The 25578-nt window shown below is 37.8% G+C and overlaps 2 protein-coding genes across 5 annotated transcripts; one reads left to right on the top strand and one right to left on the bottom strand.

Moving 5' to 3' along the window:
• Positions 1-513: 513 nt before the first annotated feature.
• On the bottom strand, positions 514-25578 carry RB195_012760 (uncharacterized protein; the record flags this gene model as incomplete). 4 transcript variants are annotated; one of them, XM_064202283.1, is made up of 26 exons in its annotated part: positions 514-626; positions 1179-1375; positions 2081-2133; positions 2191-2249; positions 2335-2488; positions 3581-3711; positions 4558-4632; positions 5757-5904; positions 5977-6119; positions 6173-6292; positions 7872-8022; positions 8734-8864; positions 9983-10072; positions 10197-10347; positions 11634-11770; positions 12309-12461; positions 12607-14307; positions 14595-14748; positions 15031-15164; positions 15450-15606; positions 18039-18172; positions 18240-18272; positions 19897-20271; positions 23326-23405; positions 24477-24530; positions 25436-25578. In XM_064202283.1, the coding sequence occupies 26 exons, from the start codon at positions 25576-25578 to the stop codon at positions 514-516; spliced, it is 4971 nt and encodes a 1656-aa protein (XP_064058164.1). The 4 variants fall into 4 exon arrangements, with proteins under 4 accessions (XP_064058164.1, XP_064058168.1, XP_064058165.1 ...); XM_064202285.1 differs by lacking the exons at positions 4558-4632; positions 12309-12461; positions 15450-15606; ... (4 more) ...; positions 24477-24530; positions 25436-25578 and having other exon boundaries at positions 1179-1318; positions 11655-11770; positions 15031-15114; XM_064202284.1 differs by lacking the exons at positions 514-626; positions 1179-1375; positions 2081-2133; ... (17 more) ...; positions 18039-18172; positions 18240-18272 and adding an exon at positions 19535-19739 and having other exon boundaries at positions 19893-20271.
• On the top strand, positions 15993-17201 carry RB195_012761 (uncharacterized protein; the record flags this gene model as incomplete). The annotated part of the gene is made up of 3 exons (XM_064202287.1): positions 15993-16027; positions 16090-16205; positions 17113-17201. 3 exons carry the CDS (start codon positions 15993-15995, stop codon positions 17199-17201), a joined length of 240 nt encoding a protein of 79 aa, XP_064058167.1.

The following is a 25578-nucleotide window of genomic DNA, read 5'->3' as shown; positions in this document are numbered from 1 at the left end:
GAAGGACTGTTGATAGTACGCCAAACTATCACGAGAAATATAGATTTTTCGATGCTAGAACAAATTTAATTTAAAATTTAATAGAATAGTATTAATAATTATAGAATTTAAAATAGCGTGACGTAAGCAAAACCCAGGACAACGGCCGGGGAGTCATAGAGCAATCATTCGTCGAATTGGTCATTCCAGAAATCTCTACAGTTTCATGGAAGAGAGGACCGATCACCATAGGTGCGACAGGGAGGAGCCGGACCCTACTCGGCTGAAGGAGGTCCAGCTGCTTCGGCCGCTTGCTCAATTTGAAAATAGCTCTTTAAATTGCCAAGGAAGCCTCGGTAAACTCGAGAAATTATTTGCTCCTTGAAAGTTTTCAGGGTGTTTGAATTTTTACATCATTCATAGATTTAATTAAATTTTGAAACATAATTTATTTTTCACATAATTCATTTTTCACTTTTATAAACTTATCTAGTAACGATGCATTTTATTATTTCTAATTCCTTGATTGTATCTTCATGCAGAAAAATCTCCCGTTATATGATGTTGGTGCGAATCCGTCACAACACGCGGCGTCACGTGGATATCGGCACACTTCTCGATTACAGACCACTTTCTCGAATCCAGTCCTAGAAAGTCCACGTTAGTAGTGGCAGCAGTGAAAATTTGCTGATGCTACGTTAGCGAAGAGATCCATAGCTATTCGAGGTTGTTTCCTATCATTTCCTAATTACTTGTGAATTCAGAAGGAATACGGTGGGACTGTTTTTAGTATCAGGAAAAAATTTTGTCAACGAGTACACTTTTCCAGAACTTTCCACATTTCGCACTGATTACAGAATTTTAGAGAATCTTCATTTAAAACTTTAAAAATTTTAAAGACTTTGAAAGAGTAGAAAGAACGGGTTGAACAGCATGCAAATCATTAATATAGGATTTATTTTGCTTTCAGAAGTATTTACAAAATTTCATGGGTGTAAATTGTTTCGTTAGCGGCCTTAAAATAATCTAGAAGACAAAATTTCCGCAATTGCGACCTGCGCGCAGCCGTCTACGCAACTGCACCGTGCTTAATGTCGTTTTGACTCAACTATACGTTTGATTAGGGTAGATATTGATGCGAAAAGGCATTAAATATTAGTGTTGGTAATATTTTCGACGTTGAAAACGGCACAACTCACCCCTCACAAATACAGTCCGGTCTAGCCTTGTTGCAAGCCCTAAATCGCTGCATAGTGCCACATGAACCGCATGTATCAGTGCAATTGGACCATTCCCTCCATTCCGCCCAACTCGAAGATGCGCAGGAGATGGTTGTGCTCTGAGATGTACTAGCAATGAACTCAACGTATGCGCAACAATTTTGGACTTTTTTTTGCTAAAATACACAAATAAATTTAAAAAAAAGTAACATAATTGATTTTAAAAATTGGCTGCGTAGAGCATAAGCATCTCTAGGAAATAAAGTGTTTTGTGGAAGATGAAGGGTGTTTTCCTGAAATGGATTACCGATCAATTTTCGGTTAACTCTTCATCAGCACTCGATGTAAAATTCAGTGCTATCACTTTGTAAAGGCACTATTTCTGAAAAAAAAGCGGTGCCTCCCATTCCCTTTCTGCTTGAGACTGCTCATCAGGCGCGATGACTGCGATCAGAGGCAACATACAACGAAACTTTTGGATTTTTCCAGAAAGGATTTCCTTTAAAGGATTTCTCCAGAGAAAAGTTAGGGTCCATGTGAGAGTGTATGACAATCTCTCTCTCTAATTGTGAAAAACAGCATGGGAAACCGCCTTTCTGTACGAACTTTCCTACGAAGCACTACATGACACCATTTTTGCATACGCACCGATTTCCTCAGCCGTCCACTGGTCTTAAATTGAATCGATTGAGTCGGCTTCTGGGGAAACTTTTCTGGTTCTCGTCTGTTCGCTTGCAGACACGACGCGTGTACAGATGTGTCACGTTATAAGGTGTCTCGTAGGAAGATTCGTACTCGAAGACTGTTTCCCTCGCCGTTTTTCATGGCAAAGAGGAGAATTGATCGTGGTTATTCCAGTACTCCTAATCTACACTTCTTACCCTATCTTTTGATAGAAAGATCTCAACATCGCCAGTTCTCCATGATGTGCCGCCTTTAAAGCTAAATTTGATCCAGAATGTTACTTAACATAGGGAATGTGACAACGTACTTCAACAGGTGTTGTTGTTGTTGTTGTTGTTGTTCTGACCACGGGCGGTAATGTGGGTTCTAAAATGTGTATAAAATAAACTTTTTCAACCGATTTTCTATAATAAACAAAGATAAACAGGCGATATTCTTTTAAAAGACCTACTTTCGATAACGGCACAGCTGAGGTTGTCCACTACTGTACCTGAAGGTGTGACCCAATAGGATTGATCGTTACATGATAGAGTGAGGTTCACAGTTGTACTCTCTTTTACAAGACGATCGCCCACGTTGTTAACCAAAGCCACATCCGATGACTTCTGTATAATATCCCAGAGTTAGTGCGTTTTTTTAAATTAGACAGAAAAATAACAGAAGAGTTTTTTTCGCTATTTTTTCATTTTTATATTTTGATGACTTTTCGAAAATATAGCACCCTTAGTACCTCGGAAGTCTCTGCACTCAAAATAGAAAATAGTCCTCTAAATCCGTACATATTGGTTGTTTTCTTGTACCAAAACACTAACAAATTTTTGTGGAGTTGAGATACAGAATTTTGATGGAAATATTTTGAATATCTCGTGAAAAAATACTATTACTCTATTTAAAACTGCTTTTTTCGTTCATTTGAATAGCATGAAATATTACGAAGGTATTTCTTATGACTAAACTAACCTGTACTTTTTCAATCATAGAAAAAAAAAACTTCCTGGAAATGTTCAGTACAAGGTTGGTAACTTTCTTATCTATCCCTTATTACTCGCAAGGGGATGTACTGGGGTGGGTCTTGTTCGTGGATAATGTGTTGGTGTAAATTCTGCGTTCTGATCATCCTTAAGTGGTTCTCAAAGTTGAGTCCCATCCCTAGGTCAAAAGAAATAGTATTTTCGAAAAAGAATCTAGGAGTAGCCACATAATCAGGTAGGGAAACCCCTGAGCATGTCACCGAAAAAATTTCACATATATTGTGGTAGTGCTGACGGGTACAAACAATATGCGCTATTATTATTTATTATTATTATTATTATTATTATTATTATTATTATTATTATTATTATTATTATTATTATTATTACTATTATTATTACTAGATTATCTTGTTATTTAGATGTGAGAAGCAACCCACCAGTACTGAGTTTCTGGCACTTTCTTACTTTTGAATGTTACCGTACCGTAACGAAGTCCAAGTGTTTTTAAGGCACACTTTTCAATAAACTGCATTAATCGTGTTTATTGCAATGTTCAGCCATGATATAATTGATTTTTTTTGTGATTTTTTAAAAATTTTAAAATTGTTTGCTACTCTATAAGTTGTTCCTATTACAGTGATTTTCTTCAGTTGAATAAATTAATAAATAATTAAAATAAAATTAAATCAAATGTTGAATAAACATCTTCAAATAAGAACGTACATCTGGTGCTGAGCAGGAAAGAGCGACATTGAGGCATCCATCGATGAATGAGGTATCCATTGTTAAGAATCCACTGGAATATCCAGCAGGAACACTTGTGACTAACTGTCGATTACAGTTAGAGCATGGTACTAGAATGAGAAATATCTGATTGGCTAAATGATTAATTCGCAAACTGAACAAATGGATTGATCCATCGCCGCCTGGAATAATAAGTAATTCGAAGAATTCGTGATTTTTCCAGAAATTGAGGGAGATTTTTGAACTCACCGCATTGTCTCAGTTTATTTCATTCCTCATACTGATATCAGAAGACGAACAGGTACAATTTTTACAAATCACAGAAAAAAATGGAAGTTAGGTTTTTTCCAGCGTTTACTTTCTTGAAAAATTAGGGTTGTTGTAGAGTTTGGTGGGTTGCAATTTTTGAATCATTCTAAACTCTTTGCCTTCATCAGCACCTTCCAAAAGTATTTTTTTCACTTGAAATTTAAATTAATTCATTAATTTCATCCGTGCTTTCTTAATTTTTTCACACTTTCTCACCAGTTACAGACTTTTTTTCGTCCATCGCTAGGTTAAAAAAAGTTTACAAAACGAATTGTTCCTTTTTTGACAGCAGCACGGAAAAGAGCAGGGAATAGAAAAAAATCCGTAGAATAGAGACCTATGGAATGGGTAGCAATGCGTCCCAATGTGTCCCTCCAGGGAGGTTTCCAAGCGTCAGCTACTCGGCTGCTGATAGCGGTGCGACCCTGTTTTTTTTTCTCGATTTTTCCTCAGAAACAGAGGTGATGCGAGGGGTAGATATCATTTTTCGTGACCTACTTATTGAAGTATTTAATTTAAAGTCTAAGCAATTAGTAAGCGAGCATTTAAAGTTCGCCTAATACACTACGTTTACGCCAATCGGACATTTCCTTCGTTAGTAAAATTCAGGAGAAAAAAAAAGAAACATAGAAGCTTCCTATATGTACCAGATCCAGGTGCTGTCGTTGTTGTTGGAAGTATTGAAGTGGTGGTCGGAGATTCGGTTGCATCGTTTTGTTTCACTAAAATAGAACAAATATAAATCGACGAGAACAATCTCACGGGTAAAATGTGCTTTGAGGTGGGGGTGGAGGCTCTCAGTGACGCCCTTATTTCTCCAAGTAAATAATTAAATCAATCGGGGTCCTAAGGCCTAAATATTAGTCTTAGAGGACCAATGACATTTAAGCTCATGTCAGATTCTAAATAGCACCGCTTTTAACAGATTCCTTAGAGGCAGCATAGCACGAATCTGCCGTCCACGATTGTGGGGAAGCATGTGATTCCGTCCATTTCTTCCTAATCACCGTAAAAAAAAACGCCCCGAAAGATGAGGCATCGAGCGTTCCGGCGCGCTATTTTCTACAACGAGTTCGATTGGAGCGCGCCAGCCGTGCGCACGCGCCGCCTCATCTTCCGGGCCGTTTTTTTAACGGCGATTAGGAAGAAATGAACGGAATCACATTGTTCTCCACAATCTATGACCCCGTTATATAGGCATAACCCACCTGAAACCCGTACCACCCTAGATCCGTGGGGTGATGCTTTTAAGCGAGCAAGTAATTAGTTGTTTATTAAATTAGATGTTTATTTATTTATTTTTTATTGTATTCAGTAACCTATGTATGTACTCATTATTATTATTTTTCTGGTGTTATTCGTGCTATTTGTTCATTGTATACTGCATATGTAAACACATTGATAGCCATGTAAATAAATAAATAAATAAATAAATAAATAAATAAACAAACAAATGGATAAATAGATAAATAGATGGATAAATAAATAAAGAAATGGATAAGTAGATAAATAAATAAACAAACAAATGAATAAATAGATGTTCTGCAAACCAGTTCAAATTTGATTTATCGCTGCTGTGCTATATTTGTAACCACATTAAATCGCTGCGGGATGCTCTAACCCACTAGTTCTATTAATCGATTTTCTGGAAGATATCGCTATATTGAATTTTTCAGGACATGTATGCGGTTCTTCTTCTAGGGAAAGAAAGGAAAGGAACGATTTGTTTAGTACATTGATCTTTCATTTTCTTATTCTTTCTCCATTTCTCCAATCATTCATACCAGCTCCTTAGCTGTAAATTAAATAAAATAAAAAATTTTAAATATCTTTGTGAGATCCTCACATGAAACACGGCATGCTGCAGAAGTAATCTCCTGGTTCATTCTAATCCATTTCCCTTCTTCATTACATGTTAAGGATGTGGTAATTCTGCTTGAAGACGACAGCGAGTCAATACCGTCGTTGAAAATAATCGTAGCATTTTCAGATCGCTGAAAGAAAATAGTGTTTTCTTTTTTTTTCTCATTAGTACTAGTCCGAAAAAAAATGATTCGGATTCTTACAGGAGCAACCGAGCATCGTATCACCACAACTCTACAACCGTTGAAATCAGAAAAATGGTCTAATGTTAGCATTCCATTCGTTTCAGTAGGATTCATTGAACTGGCTGGTATTGGTTGCATGTTCGGACATTGATCACATTTGGCTAAATGTGAAAATTTTCAAAATTTCAAGTGGTCCTGGCCAGAAAACGCTTACATTTCGCAGCTGTTGATACGGTCATTGTTGTTGTTGTGGTAGGTGTCGGGGTGGTGGTGGTGGTTGCGATTGTGGAAGTGCTCGAACTGGCGCTGACCGTGGTAGGCAAGGGTAGATCAGCTAAAATATCTATTTAAATTTTGGTTCTGGATGGATAAGCCTATTCCTTTAGATTTTTTAAAAGAGAATTTTTTAAACATTTTTTTTCATAATTTTTATGTTTATATGTATAAATTATATTTTTAAACTTATTTTAATTTTAATTTTATTTTTATTTTTTTAATTTTCTTTTGATAAGTTTTAAGCAGAGTCAAAAGTTATGAAATGTAGTAAAGCACATTTACAAAAACATTACTAAAAAATATGAAATATAAAAAATATAAAAAAATAAAAATACATTGTATAATAAAAATAAACAAATTATAAAAATATCGCTTTTATCTTTAAAATATGCCACTGCCACACTTGTGGTCTTACAGCATTATTCAGTGAAATTTTCAAACAATTCACTCCGTTTTGACACGAAGGACTCTCGGACCCCGAATACGATTTCCTGGAATTCCTAAGAATTCTCTCACGGAAGAAGTATTCTATTGGTGAAGCAGGTGGAAGCCGAAACTGGAGATTGAGAGAAGTATGCAAGATAAGGGAACACTTCTACTCCTTCTACATATTTTATTGGCTTCCTTATTTAGTCCTGGCGTAACCAACGAATTCCCATAGAGCATTTCTTTCATCCATTGAGGTTGTTCCAGGTGGTCCAGAGGTCAAGGAAGTGTGAAACTAGCTCCAAGATCCAGGATAAATATTCTATCAAACATATAATTTCTCACCAATTTTTCAGTTCTGAGGAATTTTGAGGATTTTGCTCTTTCAATTTTTAATTTTTCAATTTTTTTTTCAATTTTGAGGATCTGATCTATTAATCACTATCCTACAATATTAAGCGCTACATTATCAGCCATCATCCGTTCATCCGACATGAATTCCCGCAGAGAATCAAAGACCAGAACTTTATCGTTGGTGATTGAACCCATCCAGATTGCCTATTATACCGCTCATGTCCAGAATTTACAACGTGAACATCGCCCGGGAGGAATATCGACTTAGAAGGTCGCGATAAAATTTGCGAGGCAATACTTGAGCAAGGTGGACAGAGCTATTCGCTCATACACTCCTAATGTGAGCGATGATGAAGAGCAAAGCAAGGCCAGGGAAGCATGGAACATTGCCTGAAGCAGTCAACTCATTTTTTCTTTCCCGTCGTACGGAATTGGAAACAATATTGGAAAGAATTTGACTCTAACGACTTATCGACCGCGCTGATCACGGATCATGGGCGTACTCCCTGGACGATTTCTCTCACCCACGACGATTGATTTCACTGATTTTGGTGCGCTTGCATTTTTTTTTCGACAGTTAACGTTTTTTTTTTCTTGAATAGGCTTATCACAATTTTTACATATATCAAGCAAGAAACTTTGTCTTCTTTTCTATTTCTCCTTCTTCTTTTTTTTCCAGTAGAACTACTAGGACCAAGGACTCTTTTCCAGATGATCCCAGCTTCCTTAAATAATGTCGTTGCCGTAGAGATAAGATAGAAAATCGATTATCCGTGATTTTCGGAGTTCTCGTCATCACTTTTGACATATTTATCTATTCTATCTATCTATTTTATCTATCCACATATTTATCTCACCTTGTCGAATTCCGCAAGATATAAGTGGAACGACGTATCCACTTGAAGTCACCCATGTCATCATATCGTTACATGTGAGATTCATTTTCAACGAGCCCACGCCTTCCTCGAAAACCGTCCCGCTGATCACCAGAACAAGCTCATCATCAACCTATAAAAAGTTCGATTATTCGAAATATTCACTGTGGCGGGTGACTCAATCACAGACCACAGGAATCAAAGACGTTTTTCAATCACTTTTACCTGGATTTATACTCCACAGATAGATTTCTAACAACTCTAGGAGAAATAACAAAAGTGAATTCTGGATCAAGCGCAAGTTCGAAATTTCCCAGCAGGGGTTCTGAAGAGGGAGGTGGAAGCAAGAGGGAGTTTGATGAGGGGAGGATCAATGAACTGATTAAAGGCATCACCCCACGAATCTGAGGTGGTACGGATTTCAAGTGGAGTATTCAAATACGGGATAGTATATCAGTGGAGAGGGGAGTGATTCCGTCCATTTCTTCCTAATTGCCGTTAAAAATGGCCCGGAAGACGCAGCTTCAGGCGTTCTGGCGCACTATTTTCTACAGGGAGTTCAACTGGCGCGCTCCAATCTAACTCATTGTAGAAAATATAGCGCCCCGAAACGCTCGAAGTCGCAACTTCCAGGTAAAATCTTTCTTCCAGGTTTTTTACGGCAATAAGGAAGAAATGATCGGGATTCCACCCGTTCCTGCAATCTACGATCAACTATAGTCTTTGACCATCCGAAATCCATATCACGTCAGATTCGTGGGGTGATGGTGCCTTCGTTCAGTGCATCTCTGCAGCTACAAAGAATCTACGATCCGTTTTTTTTTGTAAAATCTGCTAATCTTACCTTATTTCCCTCACATGTCAACTCAATAGTCATGCACCTCCCATCGGTTGATGTGAGAAGAGTTGTGAACCCGTTGTCATAGATAGCAGCGAGCGGTTCCACGGTAAGACGTGCGCAAGACATGCACGGTTCTTGAAATTATAAATTATAGAAATAATATTCTGCTACTACTACTATTTTACTTTTAATTTATTTTATTTCAATTCATTGAATTTCATAGGTAAAAATTTAAAAGAAATTTTAATTTTTTTTAAATTCAATACCTCGAACGATATGCCACTGTTTTCGTTACAAAAATGTTAGGAAATAAGGGTTATTAATGTTCCAAGAATACGATTAACAGAATAATTTTCTCTATATCACTCAGAAGAAAAAAAGTTAGTATTCGATAGTCATGTTCACAAGGCGGATGTACTTCTAATCTAAAATTTTCGGACTCGCTCTGGTTTTCTGAATATTTAGGATTTTCAATCCTTTTCTTAGATTCAGCGGCGTTGACGGTTCAAAAGACAATTTATATTGGATTAGTGAGAAAGAAACACTTTTTCGGCGTTTTTTGCTTCCTTTCCCATATATTCCCAAAGTTTATTTTTATTTTTATTTCCTAATACATTGTTTCTGTCTGGATGTTTTCTTCAAAATCTATTCCCCAATGGGAAACGTTTATCGTCACTGGAAGAAATCGAGAAATCCTACTTAGTTTTTTCTATGGGTAGATCTCAAACGTTCTTCTTTCTTTTTCTTTTTCTTCTCTTTTCTTTTTTTTTTCTGGACACTGACAATAAAGCTGAAGAATTTCTTTGAGAAAATCTCTTTGAGTACTCAAAAAGAATTTCTTTGTTGGTGTTTTTTGGGCGATAATTCTGTCAAAGGTATCCATGAATTCTTAAGTAAGTCTTTTTAATAAAGAATAGAGATAAAGTTGCTGTTGACCTAAGCATAAAATCAAAAATCATCAAAATGATTCAGCAACAGGGATTTTTTTCTCATATTTTCGTAATTTTTGTTGCGATAAACATATGAAAAACGTATATTTTGACATTTCCTGGCTGGATGACGACCAATATGAGCTATCATTATCGTCACATTATATTATATTACATTATATTATTATATTTTATATATTATAGTGCAACGATGCCATTGATCATTTCGCCAACTGTTAATACCCGTCTAAAGCGAAATCTCTATCGCTGTTATTCGTCGCTATTGCCCAGGAGCCTTTAGGTCCAAGAAATTTCCTCAGTACCTCTGTCACGTGGCGGCGGTGTTGTGGTTGTCGTGGCTGTTGTGGTGGATGATAGATCCGGAGGAAGCGTTTGCGGATTTGCTGGCTGCTCTGAAATAAACTCTTAAGATATAAACAAAAATATAAATAAAATATAATAATAAACATAACATAATAACAAAAATATAATATAAATATATAGATAAGTTCTAGGTGGACACTGCAATGAACTTACTTGCAACTAAACATGAGACGTTATCCGTAACTTGGCCATCGCTTGTTATCCACATTTTGTTTTTGTTGCATGACAACTTGACGCGATGAGATCCTTGACCAGTTGCCAGAACATCTACTCCGTTTATGTAGAGTGTAGCGTTTTCGGTTGCCTTAACACTTATCCTTACTGTACTAATACTAACAGACTTAATTTACTTATTGAATGATATCACAATGATTCTGTATAATCTGATTTTTCCCAAAGAAAAAGGTCAAATTCAAGTCTATGGAATACTTCACACTTGTTTGAGAATTTTTTGATGCAACAATGTCAAAAAAAAAAACTATATTCCTCCTGCCTAGGTCGTACCTAGCACCCAACGGTGGACAATTAGATCACTAGGTGGGTGTGCCGTTAGAGGTTCCGCTGTCTGCACGATCGATCGGAGGTTCGAATTCCTCCTAGTGCTGACTTGGCCGTTCATCCTTCCGGGGTCGATAAATTGGTACTAGACTTGTCTGCGAGGATAAAAACACTGACTTGAGACATCTGCTAGCCCTCCCGACCTCTCCTCAAGTTATTGTATAGGCCAGTTACACGTTCGTAAGTTCCAAACGATTCTGAATTGAAGTGAACTTGGTGGTGCACTCAAGCAGTTCGATACTTAATTTAGCTAAGGTAGAAAATACGAAAATAGAAATTAGAGCATAGAAATCTCGCTTTTTCGATTGATGTCGTATTTAAATCTTACTTTCATGAAATTTGAAGATTGAATGGTTATACAGATGCTGCTTTAACTATACTCACATGGTTTGACATTTTACGGTATCCGGCTGAGGTGCCGCAAGCTTATTTGCTGTGGATCATATTAAGAAGTCATTAACAAAGTTAATTTGGACTTCTAAATATCTATTTGCGGAACTTTGGCGAAAATCAGACGTTTACGGCCATATGGCCACTCCACGTTCAAAACAAAGCCATCCCGTTCGATCTGATCAGTTAGGAGCGCTAGGATTGATTAAAGCCAGACACGTTATCCTCTTAACACAATGTTACAATTAGTCGTTGCATGATTATTCTCTGTGTGCCCCCATCATATAGGTTATTGACCCCAATTTGGCGTAGTTTGACGCATACATAGTGCATACACATACATTTAGTGTCACAAGTGATTTCATCTCTGTGAAGCTTACATTTACTCTTAATTATTATTGCTAGTTACTATTTTCTACTTAAAAGGACAAAGGATTAAGTCTCCGAGAATCGTTTGAGGTTTACGAACGTGTAAATGGCCTCTGCAATGACTTGCCAAACATAAGAAAGGCCAGGTTTCCACCAGTGCGGTTTTGAACCATCGTCCGTGTGACTACAATGGACCTCTAACCGACTGCGCCACACCCGCTCTGTACTTTCTACTTAATGGTTGTAAAACAGAACTTTAAATTAAAATCCCACCTTTGTTGGTACGCAGCTTACATCCACAAATTTACAACCGTTACGATCAATAGTATGATCAAGCACCATCATACCGTTATAGGCGTCCGTTCGTCCCATATCATGAACCTGCATGTTCCTACACATTCCGCAATCACCTGAAGTATTATGAGCTAGATTTGACGGTCGAAGGTTATCTGATTGAAAAACTTTGTGCGTCAAAACATCTATTTTTATTTTTATCATTTATTGTATCTATTCACTATGTTTATTTCTATTTTTATCATTTCATTTTATATCTGATTCAAAAACTTTTTGCATCAAAATATCTATTTTTATTTCTCTCATTTATCGCATTTATTCACTATATTTACCTTTATTTTTATTAATTTATTTTATATTTCATTTCCAGGGGTCCCTGATAAAACGGATTCATTCTCGACTACAGATTTCTCGTTTTGTCACAGAGGTGCGCCCATACGCTTCAAAATTCATGGACTTGAGTCCTCAATGAACTTGAAGTGGAATGAGAGAACTGGATCATGAGTTAGATCAGATTAAATTAATTGAAGATGGAGAAAATAACAAGTAAAGGGGAAAGATTCGAATCTAGTGTAAAGAGTCACTCTTTTTTTGTACATAGCACATTTTTTCATAAGTAATGATCCTTAGCGATGTGATTAGGGTTCAGATCACCTTTCATGGAAAGCACAGTGTTTGGGAATGAGTGATAAGTATGGAATTTACCGAAATCTGGAAGTAGGGAAGAAACTTCGACAGTGATACTTTCGGTTGTTGTCATTATTACTGTTGGTCTGCCATGTGTGGTCTTCTCCGAAATGGACATTTCTAAATTTAGAAGAAGTGGATGCTAATTCTTAAATAAATCTGGCACACTAAGAGCTATTTTTGCTCTCTGAGAGAGACAACGTTGTACTTGTATTTTTTGTATATGCTACGATACTCAGTGCATTCGACATTAGAAATTTGCCACCTGAAGTTTCTGTTGTAGCTTCCTCTGTCATAGTCGTTAACTTCTCTGTCCCCACAGTTTGTTCAGTCCTAAATGTCGGAAATGCAGTAGTTTCCATCGTCATAGGTCCATTTGTATCAACGAAAGATGTGCTCGTTAACGCAGCACCTTCTGTAACAGTTGTGGAATCACCAGTTGACCAACTGTTCTTAATGGATGTCCAATCCATGGTTGCGATGGACGATTGTGGTTGAGTCATTTCTTCTGTAGTTCCCAAGGGAGCTCCGGTAATCATAGTAATTTCGCTCATTGTGGTAGTTTCAGCCTGACTTGACATAACATGCGGTGTAGTTTCCCCTATAATTGTCGCTGGCGAAGTAGATCCGAAGACTGTTGGAGTTTCTGACATTGGCTGGATTGTCGTTTGCTCGTAAGGGATAGGTGTTGCTGTTCTGATGTCCATGCTCGTCAGTTCACTAGATTCCATTACAACTTCTGTAGTTGTTACTTCTGCTGTAGAAAACGATTCAGTTGTTTCTATCGGATTGGTTGTTCGCTCGTAAGGGATGGGTGTTGTTGTTCTGATGTCCGTGCTCATCAGTTCACTAGATTCCATTGCGGATTCTGTAGTCGTTACTTCCACTGTAGAAAACTTTTCGGTTGTTTCTATCGGATTGGTTGTTTGCTCGCCAATGGTAACCGTAACCGTAACCTTACTGTCCGTGCTCGTCAATTCGCTTGATTCTATAGCAGATTCTGTAGTGGTTACTTCCGCTGTAGATACCGGTTCGGTTGTTTCTATCACATTTGTCGTTTGCTCATAAGGAATAGGTGATGTTGCTCTGCTTTCCGTGCTCATCAGTTCGCTAGATTCCATCACAGATTCTGAAGTTGTTAATTCCGCCGTAGAAAACTGTTCGGTTGTTTCTATCAGGTCTGTCGTTTGCTCGCCGGAGATAAGTGACGTAACCCTACTGTCCGTGCTCGTAAATTCGCTAGATTCCATCACAGATTCTGTAGTGATTACTTCCGCTGTAGATAACGGTTCGGTTATTTCTATCACATTTGTCGTTTGCTCATAAGGAATAGGTGATGTTGCTCTGCTTTCCGTGCTCATCAGTTCGCTAGATTCCATCACAGATTCTGAAGTTGTTAATTCCGCCGTAGAAAACTGTTCGGTTGTTTCTATCAGGTCTGTCGTTTGCTCGCCGGGGATAAGTGACGTAACCCTACTGTCCGTGCTCGTAAATTCGCTAGATTCCATCACAGATTCTGTAGTGGTTACTTCCGCTGTAGAAAACGGTTCGGTTGTTTCTATCACATTTGTCGTTTGCTCATAAGGAATAGGTGATGTTGCTCTGCTTTCCGTGCTCATCAGTTCGCTAGATTCCATCACAGACTCTGAAGTTGTTAATTCCGCCGTAGAAAACTGTTCGCTTGTTTCTATCAGGTCTGTCGTTTCCTCTCCAGGGATAGGTGAAGTAACCCTACTGTCCGTGCTCGTAAATTCGCTTGATTCTATCTCAGATTCTGTAGTTGTTACTTCTTCTGTAGAAAACGGTTCAGTTGTTTCAATGGGATTAGTTGTTTGCTCGTCACTGAAATCTGTTGTTGTCCCGTCGTTCATTGTAGTGGAGAATGTTTCAGAAGTCGTGAATAAGGGCATGTCGCTGGTTTCTCCCACCATACTAGACAACACTGCAGCAGGAGTCGACGGTGTTCCTGAAAGAATCAGGGATCACCTTGCTACTTCCAACCCGTTGAAAGCTATGATTACTTCTTTGTATGCTTTTACATTGTTGCAAAGGTTTCATCCCAACCAGGCGCCTTTTTCTCTGATCGCTGACGTTTGCAGTATGTTAAATTGTGGTTTTTGTAATTCAAGCAATTTTGTTTCCTCTCATGAGTGAATTTTAACGCGTTTTTCATAGAACACAACACTATGGTTACCTTTGCAATACTTTGGAAGTTATCACGAGTTAAAGTATTTATTCAGAAAAATTATTAACCATCTCTCATCAGACAGGTCACGTTCCCAACGATTTGCTGAGATATGGTGTCCATCCATTCCATGTTATCAGTGCATGTGAAAGTGCGGTTCACTGTCGTTCCGGTGATTTCCACGGATTTGTAGTCTTCGAGAAGGTCTACGTAGAGATTACCCTAAACAGTGCTTACTGAAATAGGTTTTTTGGAATATTGTGAAAAGTGCAGCTTCGTAAATGTGAAAATGAAAATGAAAAGAACAAATATTGTCTGAATTATTTTTTAGCTGAGCTGAACAATTTGTTTGTTACCAGAATCCAAGAAAAGAATCAGCTAGAAGTGGGATTACTTAGGATGCTAGATTTTTCTGATAGCACTATCTCACCGGGGAACTTCGGTTTGGACAACAAGGTGTTCCTTTTTTAGTGCAGCTGTAATTAAAAAGAAAAACCATCTAACCTTTATAGGTTGACAGAAAACATCAACGGAAAGGCATTGATCTATGTGAAAGTCCATATACGTAGATCCCTCTTGCCCTTTCATAGGTGTTGCGCACAGTTCGCGCTTGCATTTCACACAGGAACGATTTAAATCTGAAATGTTACAAAGAAATAGATCAACTTTTATGGGATGAAATTATCTAGCACTTACTGCTGTGTGCATCCGTTGTGGATACTTCCGTCGTTGTCACTGCAACAAATTCTTGTCTTCTTTGTCACATGTGAACTCTCTTTTCCTTACTCTTCAAAATTTTGGTAAAATATGTTCTTATTTTTGGGAGTATTTTTCGCACTAAGAAGTGTGAAAATACAGAACTGATTTGAATTAGGTTGTTCACAGATCTGTGATCTCAAAATCGTACCTTGTTTACAGCTCACCTAAAGGTTTGTAGATGCAGGATAATGATTCAACGGCTATGTTCAGTAGCTCATCATACCAGCGTCCATTTTTGCAACTTATTTGCACATTGAGAGGTAGATCAGTAAAAGTTAGATTGTTATTGAACACTGTTTGCACGGGTCGTTCGTCGATCTGCTTAAAAACGATGTTTCTTATAATATAGTTAAAAGTATTCTATGTATTGGAGACGAATATTTGTGTGAATGTTGATGGAGAATCTACAGCTACTTGTTTATAAGAAGTGTTAGTAGTGGTAATCCAATTTCTTATTAGCTTTATTGGCTTGCTGCAGGCGTTGAGCAATCATTATCCAGAGGAAACGCGGAGGATCCCTCCAACACTCCTTCAGTCCTGGGTATCTTTACTAGATAAGCATTGTCTTATGAATGATATCTGCCAGCTATACACAATCAACAGATTAAGTGTAACCATGTGCTCTTCACCTTCTTGGTTGCCGTAAACCATTATTTTCTACTCTTATAACCTTGTTGAAGCACTCTTTTTTCAAGGATTTGTTGTAGATGCTAAACGCCCTCGAGGGTGACCCCCTAATGAGGTGGGGTGACGTGTTCGCTACACGGACGGACCAGCTGAGGACTCAGCTGGCTACGGTTCAAGGACCTCGTCAACGTCACTCACGAAACTTGAGAAAATCTTGGATGACAATGGCGAGGGAACGAAACGAGTGGAAGAGATGCTGGGGTCCGCATGTCCAGTGAAGAAGGGCCATCCAAGTAAGTAAGTATTTTGAACTGCTTGCAGACAAAAGTTACTTACAAGAGAACGCAGAAAGAAGCGCTGCTGAGGTTGGAGAGTTCCATCCCAATCAGAAGGTGTGTATAGTGGAACGTAACTATATCTAACTTATAACATTTACAGCCTTGTCCCATCATTCCCTTCAGTAAACAGAAGGTAGCCGGTTAACTTTTATTCATAACATACCAATACAATTAGTAGGTTAGAAGTATAAGACGGGAACCGCACGAGCAACCTCGCCCACTTGGCTGTTCCTCCGGGCGCCTCGTCAACCGGTCCAGAACGGTTCCGCATTGTGGGCAGCTCCTACTGTACCAATGGTATCAATCGCTCTAGTGTTACTCACGCTCCCTCAATGGCTAAGGCTCGGGACTTGCGATGAGAACCGGAGGGATTTCTAAGATTTCTTGACGACTCCGCGCTCTTGTTTTCGGCTACAACCGTTCCCACTCCCGGGAAACCCCTTCGAAAAGCTACCTCTTCTGTCACAGTGTACCAGTGCATTGGTCCTTGCCATCAGGTCGAACGAGAGTTCTAATCAACTCGATTTTTCAAACCATAGCTTTCCGCCCTAGGCTAGACGAAGTGACAGGGTCTCTGCGACTGTGAATGAGCTATTTAGGGGTTTCCCGCGTGATATCATGTGACTGGGGCGCACGTGACCGCTAAGTGGAATTCAAATTGGAGCCGGAAAAGTCGATAAGGAAACATGATGAACTACAAGGACAACTAGGACAAACTACTAGGGCAGTTCCTCCAATGAGTGTCGACCCCACTAACGTATAGTAATGATGTTGCAACAGGCGGAATGAAGTTGCATTTACTTCACTGTACTCTCCGTAACAGTGGTGCTATCAGTGGTAAAAGTGAAAGTGTGCGTTTTAGGTTTTATGGATGGAGATGGCGAACATCAAAAAGATTGTCTATTTGAGCCCACAGAAGAAAATACGACGCTTTTCTCAAGGAGCGGCTAAGGTGCCAGTAAGTACTAGTAAGTAAGTATTAGCGCCTTCTAGCAAATAGAAGACCTGAAGTAGAACTGGTAAGGTATCAGATAATGAACAAGATTATGTTTTTTGCTAAATAATGTGAATATTACTCTATAGGAAGAGAATGCATCATTTATCTTCGTATTACTAATAATATTGTTATACATCACTCACGACTTCTCTTCTATGCATGATGCTCTAAATTATGAATGAGTGAAGAGAAGCTGCAGAACTATCTACCTTCTTAAGTACTTAATTTTTGTGAACCTCAAAAATAGGAGTCATTTCTCCTGCAACATCATATACATACAGCACCACTGCATGAAGTTGAGCTATATTCTAAGATTTTGCCAGGCCAGTTGGCCCAGGAGTTTGACGGAAGAGAAAAGTGGTGGAGTTGCCGGAAGAAAACCAACGAATTAACGAAGTAACAGTAACGAAGTAATTAACTAACGAAGAAAATCCCACTTTCCTAGATTGGCCCAGATTTTTCTCCCCCACTTTCCTAGATTTGATTCCTAGATGTTTAGAAATGTTCAAATGACAAAGGGAATAAGAGGTTGCTTTGACTAATATTCCTTTTAAGTAAGTTTAAGAGTAATTTTAACCTGTTCGCAAAAATATATCAACAATTTCAAGAGAAAATTCTGCGTTTGAGGGTCTCACTGAAAAGCAACTTTGAGAAAATAGAAAATCGGAGTTATACGTTATGCGGGAAGTTTCTCTATGTATAGAACTGAATAAATGGTGCCATTTACGAAGTGCATCTGGATCTTGTGTCAATAGACAACGACATTACATCGAAATTACGTGAAAAATGACCTCGAATGGACGACAGAAGAATTGCACGAATTTGCAACCTTCTTCAGAATAACGATTTAGAACAGAAGCTCCATCCTCGTATGGTTTGTCACCGAACAGTCGAACGTTCAATTCAGGACAATCGTCGCAAATTGCTGAAGGATGAGTTGTGTTCACGAAATGATGTTTTCACTGTAGTAACGAAGTTTGATGGAAACGTACTCGGCATTTCCACTGACGTGATCTCCATTGGCTCTGTAAATTAAATATTGAACAGGACAAATTCAGATTTTATCGGTCATTCCTATATTATTCGTTCGAAAGCATTTTGCTGATGTTCCTGATGGAAATTTTCTAGAGAGAGATAGCTGCATTTAAATACAAATTTAAATTTGTCAATTTCAATCCATTTTGTCACCGAATTTTCGAATCACCACATTTTGAACTGGGCAACAAAAAAATTGCTCACCAAAAGTGGAATTCTGGAAATTATTTCCGATTTTTTTATCCTCTTACCGAAAAATAAAAACCAGTTAATGTCGGATCAAAATGAACGGAAGCCGCAGTTGCGTAAGCGGCTGCGCCCCAAGCGCTTCGAGGAGGACCCTAGCTAGCACTACTCATCGCTGCTTCCATGTCATTTAACTGTCAACTAACATCGCAAAGCGCTTACGTGACCTTAGAATAACAGAAGGAGAAAGCCCTAAAAGATTCTCATGTCCATTAGATACTGTAACTCTTCAAAGTATGATTTTTTAAAAAGGTTCTGTGCAAGACTTACCGCTCAACCTGCTAAAATCTAACAATTAATCTAATAATTCCATATCATGATAATTAAAATGTATTATATCATTAAAGAACTACGGAAGGCCTCACATAAATGCAATAATTTTGTATATGCACCAAAACACATAGTACAGGAGCCCTACAGGAGTCCCGAACTATTTTTTTCACTACTAAAAATATCTCATACATTGAGCTGTTTTCGAACAAAATTCATAAAAGGGCTAGCATCTAGCCGAAGTCGCTTTTTACTTCGGTTTTGATAGAAAATCTAATCATCTGATTTAAATGTGGTCCGTTTTCGAAATAAAACAATAATAATAATAGTAATAATAATAATAGTGATAATTTAGTGTATTTTTTTCAAGTAAAGTAATAGTAATTAATAATAATAATAGTACTAACAATAGTAATAATTTAGTTTTTTCTTACAAGTAAAATAATAATGATAATAAATAATAATAATAATAGTAGAAAAACAATAATTTAGGTTATTTTTACCAATAAAATAATAATAGTAATCAATAATAATAATAATGGAAATAATAGTAATAATAATTTAGAGTATTTTTTTTATAGGAAAAGAACTCGGTCAGAAATCATGTTACGCTAGAATTACGAGAAATTTGAAATGTTAGGAGACTTGAAAAGTTCTAAGGAGACTAAGGATTAAAAACGAAGAAAAAAAGGTGTGCTTCTAATCCCAGCTTGCTGCTGAATGAATTTAAATGTGCTCAATTTCCAAAATATAATAATAATAATAATAATAATAATAACAATAATAATAATAATAATAATAATAATAGTAATAACAATAATAATAATAACAATAATAATAATAATAATAATAATAATAATAATAATAATAATAATAATAATAATAACAATAATAATATAGTTATTGCGGTGAAAATCATTATCGGAATTCTCATAGAGTTGCTGAAGCAAAAATTTAAAACATTATTATATTCAGCATTCATTTTTGCATTTTTCATCATTACATAAAATTTTACATCATTCTTTTCGCTATTCAATGAAAAAAGTATGTGTCAGAACACTGAAACTTCGCTAATATGCTAATAATGAACTGACTAACCTGTTGTTCCAAGGGAATCGGAATCGATTACGGTTGTTTCGGAACTGTCAGGTTCAGGTTCAGGCAGGCGCGTAGTTGAAAACTCGGAAGCAGCGCTTGTTTCAATCGGTTCAAAAGTGGTTTTCGTTCTCGGATCCGTTTCAGCCGTTTCAGTAGTGTCCTCGTTCATAACAAGCGTGCTTTTCGTTCTCATCTCTGTTTCAGCTGTTCTAGTAGTGTCCTCATTCATCGGATCTGTTGGAGCTGTTGAAATCCGTACTGTGGACTCTTGCTGCGCAGCCGCAGTCGTTACGTAACCCGTTGCCATCACGGAGCTATGAGGAATTTCTGTTGTTCCATCTGCATCTACTGCAGGAGATTCTTCAGTATGATCAGCTGAAATTTTTTAATTGAGCAACAGTGTAAGAATTGTTTTTTTTCTTTTTATTTTGTAGACGTAGATCTAGTTACTCTACAAAAAAAAATCATCTCAAATTTCTTTACTGAAGATCACCGGCGGGTATAATGCAGTCGGTAAGAGGTCCGGTTGTGACTCACATCACTGGTTGACATCACTGGTTCGAAATCGCCCTAGTGCCAACTAAGCGCTCCATTCCTAGCTTGGAACATTTGGTACTAGACTTGCCGCAGACGATGAGAAGACGAAAAATAATCGTCTCAAATTTCTTTACTGAAGATCACGGAGCGGGTATAGTGCAGTCGGTAAGCGGTTTGCCTGTGACTGCACCATCGATATGGTTCGAAATCGCTCTAGTGCCAACTAAACGCTTTATTCCTACTCAATGCTGAACTGGCAAATCACTTGGGCTCCGCGAGTCTTTTTATAGGTGTCCAATACGCGAGTGTAAAACCTTAACGATTCCGAATTTCGGTGAAACACACTCGTGTATCCCAAGCAGATTGATGCACTTGAGATTTTACTCTTCAGCAATCCCAGGAAAATCGTTAGTATCATTTTCTTTTATTGCTCTTTTTTTCATTTAAAAACAAGAAAAACCTAAAGGCAGCATGGAATCTGGCCTGGTGCGGATTTCAGGTGGATAATTCTTATACGGGGCCGTAGATTGTGCGCAAGAGGGTGATTCCTTTTATTTCTTCATGATTGCCGTAAAAAAATGGTCCCTGAAGATGAGGCTTTGAGCATTCCGGGGCGCTATTTTCTACAGCGAGTTCGATTGGAGCGTGCCAGCCTTGTGCACGCGCCACGTCTTCTGCGCCATTTTTTACGGCGATTAGGAGGGAATGAACGGAATCAACCTCCTTCCCAAATCTACGATCCCGTATAGGAACTCTCCACTTGTCGTACCGCCTCAGATTCATGGGGTGATGCCTTGAAGGAAACTAAAGCTACCTTAACCAGAAGCCTTGATATTGAACTTTGCTAAATAGATAGAATTGAAATGATTATCTTACGAACATGCCAACATTGTAGAAAAGCTTGCAAATTGTGAAGTATTTGTGGAATCGTACGTTGTTTCCCTGAATTAATTTTTTCAAAAAAACAAAAACAAGGTAGTGTTTTCAACATCTAACTATAAGTTATAGGACAGTGAAGAATTCTTTGAGTTTTACTCATTGTTTTGCTCTAATTAACAAAAAATGTAAACAGGAGGTCTAGTGCTGTAAGTGCTTGGTGCAGGAAAATCAGGATCAACTACCGTGTGCGTTTGGTAGGAAGTGGGAAAGTTTTTGTAGGAGGTGTTTTTGTAGAAAAAATAACATGAAGTGACAAAATCCATTTCTGACCACCCTCAAATTCTTTCGATGACGGAAGGTTAGCCGTGGAACAAGGGATAATTCAGTGTACACATATTTTAATTAATAAATGAATCAAGACAGAGATCAATCACTTGTGCTAAGGGCAGCATAGCAGGAAATTGTTGGGGCCACGATGGTGGGACCTCCCTCCCATGGATGCACTATATAGGATTGAGGGTGTAGATGTACATAGCTTACGATGTGAACTTGTCCTTCCTTTTCCTTTCCCCCTAATCGTCTGGAAGAACGGCACGAGCTATGCGGAAACGATGTCGGTCCGATGGTGGCGCGTAATAAGGTATCGTAGAATTTTCGCACGTCGCTTTTCAGGACCATTACATTATCCATGAAAGATCAGGACATCCTCAGCTTCGTGATATGCTGGCTTTAAAGGCAGCATACCACGAATCTGAAGGGTGGTGCGGGTTTCAGGTGCGGGGTCGTGGATTATAGAGACGGGGGTGGTTCCGCTCATCTCTCCCTGCATCACTGCAAACAGCCGCCCGCCTCCAGAATGCTGCTTTGTACGACGCCATCTATTGCAATGCTCCACCCCTTGCGCCGCCTCCGCCCTGCCATTGGTCGAAAATCAATTCGGACTGCTTCGATAGGCAGAAACGGATACTACGCGTGCAACGGTGGCGCACTGCAACAGAAGGCATCGTACAAAACAGCATTCATTCAACATGCAACCCAAGTCAACAGAAGAGGTGATTGTTAGTCGGAGTGACGAGGACACCTTTGATAACCGGTTGGCCTATAAGTCCTGGCGTTTCTTCGAATGGAAATTTTGTGTGAAAATAAGAAAATTTTGGCAATATGTTCTATGCTGTTCGATAGAGAATCGTATGCTTTACAAAAATGTGAATTTATATTTCTTCATACTGATATACACTCTGTTTCTCTCAGGTCATTAAAATGGTGCGTCAAGTTGACAAAAAGCACATTTTCGACACTTTCCGTTTTTTTGCGTTGAATCCAGGTGCCAAAGCTATAGAAATCATTTGAGAGATTTGTGAAGTGTATGGCAAAAAATGATGCCTCTTAGGGCGGCTAAAAATTGGTTTAGGGGAAAATTTTCAAATTTTTATGCGATTCAAATTCTTGGACGATTTCTTTGAGTGGAAACTATGTGATTGCAGCGGTCGAAGCATTGTGCAGAGCTTATTTAACGCTCGGAAGAAGTTGTAAACAACAATTTAGAATGCACTATTGATTTGTTCGTTGTTTATTTCTTCTTTGTTTTTGTGAAAATCTAAACTTAAACAATCCACCTTTTCAGTTTCATGCTCTATCCTTTTTTTCTTACTAACGTTTTGAAAAAAAAAAAAACGCCAGCCAGAAATTATGGACCAACCCAATATGTATGTGCTCTTGTGTTGTGAACTAATGAGTTTTTTGGTGACAGTCCAAATATACATAAGACCCAAAAAATGTAAAATTTTAGAAAGTACTGTAGCAAAGTATGTAGACCTTACCTATGCCTTTGCAAAGTGGATCCTGTCAAAGACATCATTGTTGTCACATGGTCAGCTGAAAATTAGGTACCTTCTAATCAAAAATCTAAAATTTTTCTTTCAGTATGAGCACTAGAGAGATACAATTATCGATAGACCTTAAAAAAAAGTGCTAAAAAAAATTGAAAAGTAAAACAATCAATCAGAAACTTACTAATATCAGAAGTTATCGTTAACGGAAAGGGAGCAACAGGTGGTTTTAGGTCACAATCAGTCACCTCTGAGTACGTCCCACTGAAAAAGTACAAATTCAAAATTTATCCAGGAATGGAACCATGGGTATATTTGAATTGCAGACGTTTGCAGAAGAGAAATGGTTTAGAAAATAAGAACAAAAAAAATTAAAAAGGTTTAAAAAGTTTTTAAAAAGGTTCAAAAAGTTAAAAAAAAACAGTTTATGGTAGTATGGTAATATATGGTAATAAACTAATTAATTTGTAGAAGTAAAATTTATAGTTGATTTATGGTAATTTATCATGGAAAATGGGAAAATTACAAAAATTATCCTAAAAATGTCCTCAAAGAGGAATGATTTAATTTCCTGGAAAAAAGAAAGAAAATAAGAGTTTGTCCATCTGATAAAATTGCTTAATTTAAAATTTTATAAAATTTTAAAAAATTAATTGATATCCTAGTACGTTTATTACTTAAACTATAATTAACGGCGTAATGTTTTAGATTCAATGGTTAGAAGTAAGAAAAAGGTCAAATACAAGTGTGGAACACTTCATTTGTTTCAAAATTGGCTATGCAATAATGAGAAAAATGTAACTAACAAGTAACACAATCCTAGAAAGCAATTACAATTGTAGGCGGGTGTAGCGCAGTCGGTAGAAGGCTTGGCTAAGAGTGGACAATCGATCAGAGGTTCGATTCCGCCCTAGAGCCAACCAAGTCCTTAATCCTCCCCGGGGTCGATGAATTGGTACCAGACTTGTCTGGGAGGAGAAAAGCACTGAGTTTATACATTGGTTGGCTCTCGCAAATTATTACAGGCAATTATTATTATTAATTATTACATTATTAGTACAGGCTAGTTACGCGATCGTAAATCTCAGACTATCCTGAATTGAAGTGAACGTGGTGTGGCGCATCCCAAGCGGATTGATTAACACCAGGCACTCTATCCTTTACCCATTTTTTAATATGTGAACAACAAATGAGAAATAACATAGCAAATTTTTGAGGTTACAAAAATTTTAAGAAATTGTAATTTCAAAACTGTGAATCGTGGATTCATATTGATTTTTTCGTTAAATCCCTTAATTTGACGTTAATGGGAAAAATAGCGAGTGATGTACTCACCGACATGAATACAGTCCTTCAACAACGCAACCCGTTGGCCGAGGTTCACATGTTCTGAAACGGATTAATCATTATTTCCGGTGAACTCAAGAGCCAGAATCCATTAATCCGACCTAATCCGACTACAATTTAGTGATTGAATAGTGAGGTCCCATTTATATTTCCCTTGTAGATCACAAAAAATACAATTCCACCGGTACGATAGAAAATTTCCATTCATATCTTCCTTGTAGGTCACAAAAGATTTCAAAAAAAAGCTATTTTTACGTCTGTAACACCTCATTCGTACCGTATTAATCTAGAAAAGTCGGCTAGTTGGTTACGATGCACTAAAAATTAATCAGAAACATAAACCACAATTATGTCCGTTAAAATCTCCTTAATTTCCCAGTAATTATTTTAGTTAATTAAAAGCATCACCCCCTGAATCTGAAGTGGTACGGATTTCAGGTGGAGTATTCTTATACGGGATAGTAGATTATGGAGAGGGGAGTGATTCCGTCCATTTCTTAATAGTTGCCCTAAAAAACGGCCCGAAAGATGCGGCGCGTGCACAAGGCTGGCGCGCTCCAATCGAACTCATAGAAAATAGCGCGCCGAAACGCTCGAAGCTGTATCTTCCGGGCCGTTTTTTACGGCAATCAGGAAGAAATGGACGGGATCATCCCTCTCTCCATAATCTACGACCCCGTATACGAATAGTACTCCTGAAATCCGTTTCACCTAAGATTCGTGGGGTGATGTCTTTAATCAAGTCAACTTAAATAATGAATACTTACTGAACTTACTTACTTGAGTACTTAAGAGTAATTTGAATAAATAAAGAATCAAATAAATAAGTTTTTTGTGATTTGGGCTAATTGCAAGTGATGGGGAGCAGAAAAAAGATAAAATCTTTCCGTCAAATAAAATCAATCAAAAATAATCAAATTAGATCCTTTCGAGGCGAGCAAAGTTACCGTATTCTTGTTCTAAAATTCATCATTGCACTTGATCCTTGTGGACATGTGGTCCATTCGCTCCACGGGCCCCATTCTCCTTCCGTGTTGCATGGCATTGGCTTCACAAATGGCAGCAGCAATACCAAAAACAACACTATCAT

The sequence above is a fragment of the Necator americanus genome, chromosome V (genome assembly GCF_031761385.1).
Source record: "Necator americanus strain Aroian chromosome V, whole genome shotgun sequence".
In the NCBI taxonomy this organism is placed as follows: domain Eukaryota; kingdom Metazoa; phylum Nematoda; class Chromadorea; order Rhabditida; family Ancylostomatidae; genus Necator; species Necator americanus.
The sequence above is the reverse complement of the archived record's forward strand: the minus strand, read 5'-3'. Positions and strand labels throughout refer to the sequence as shown.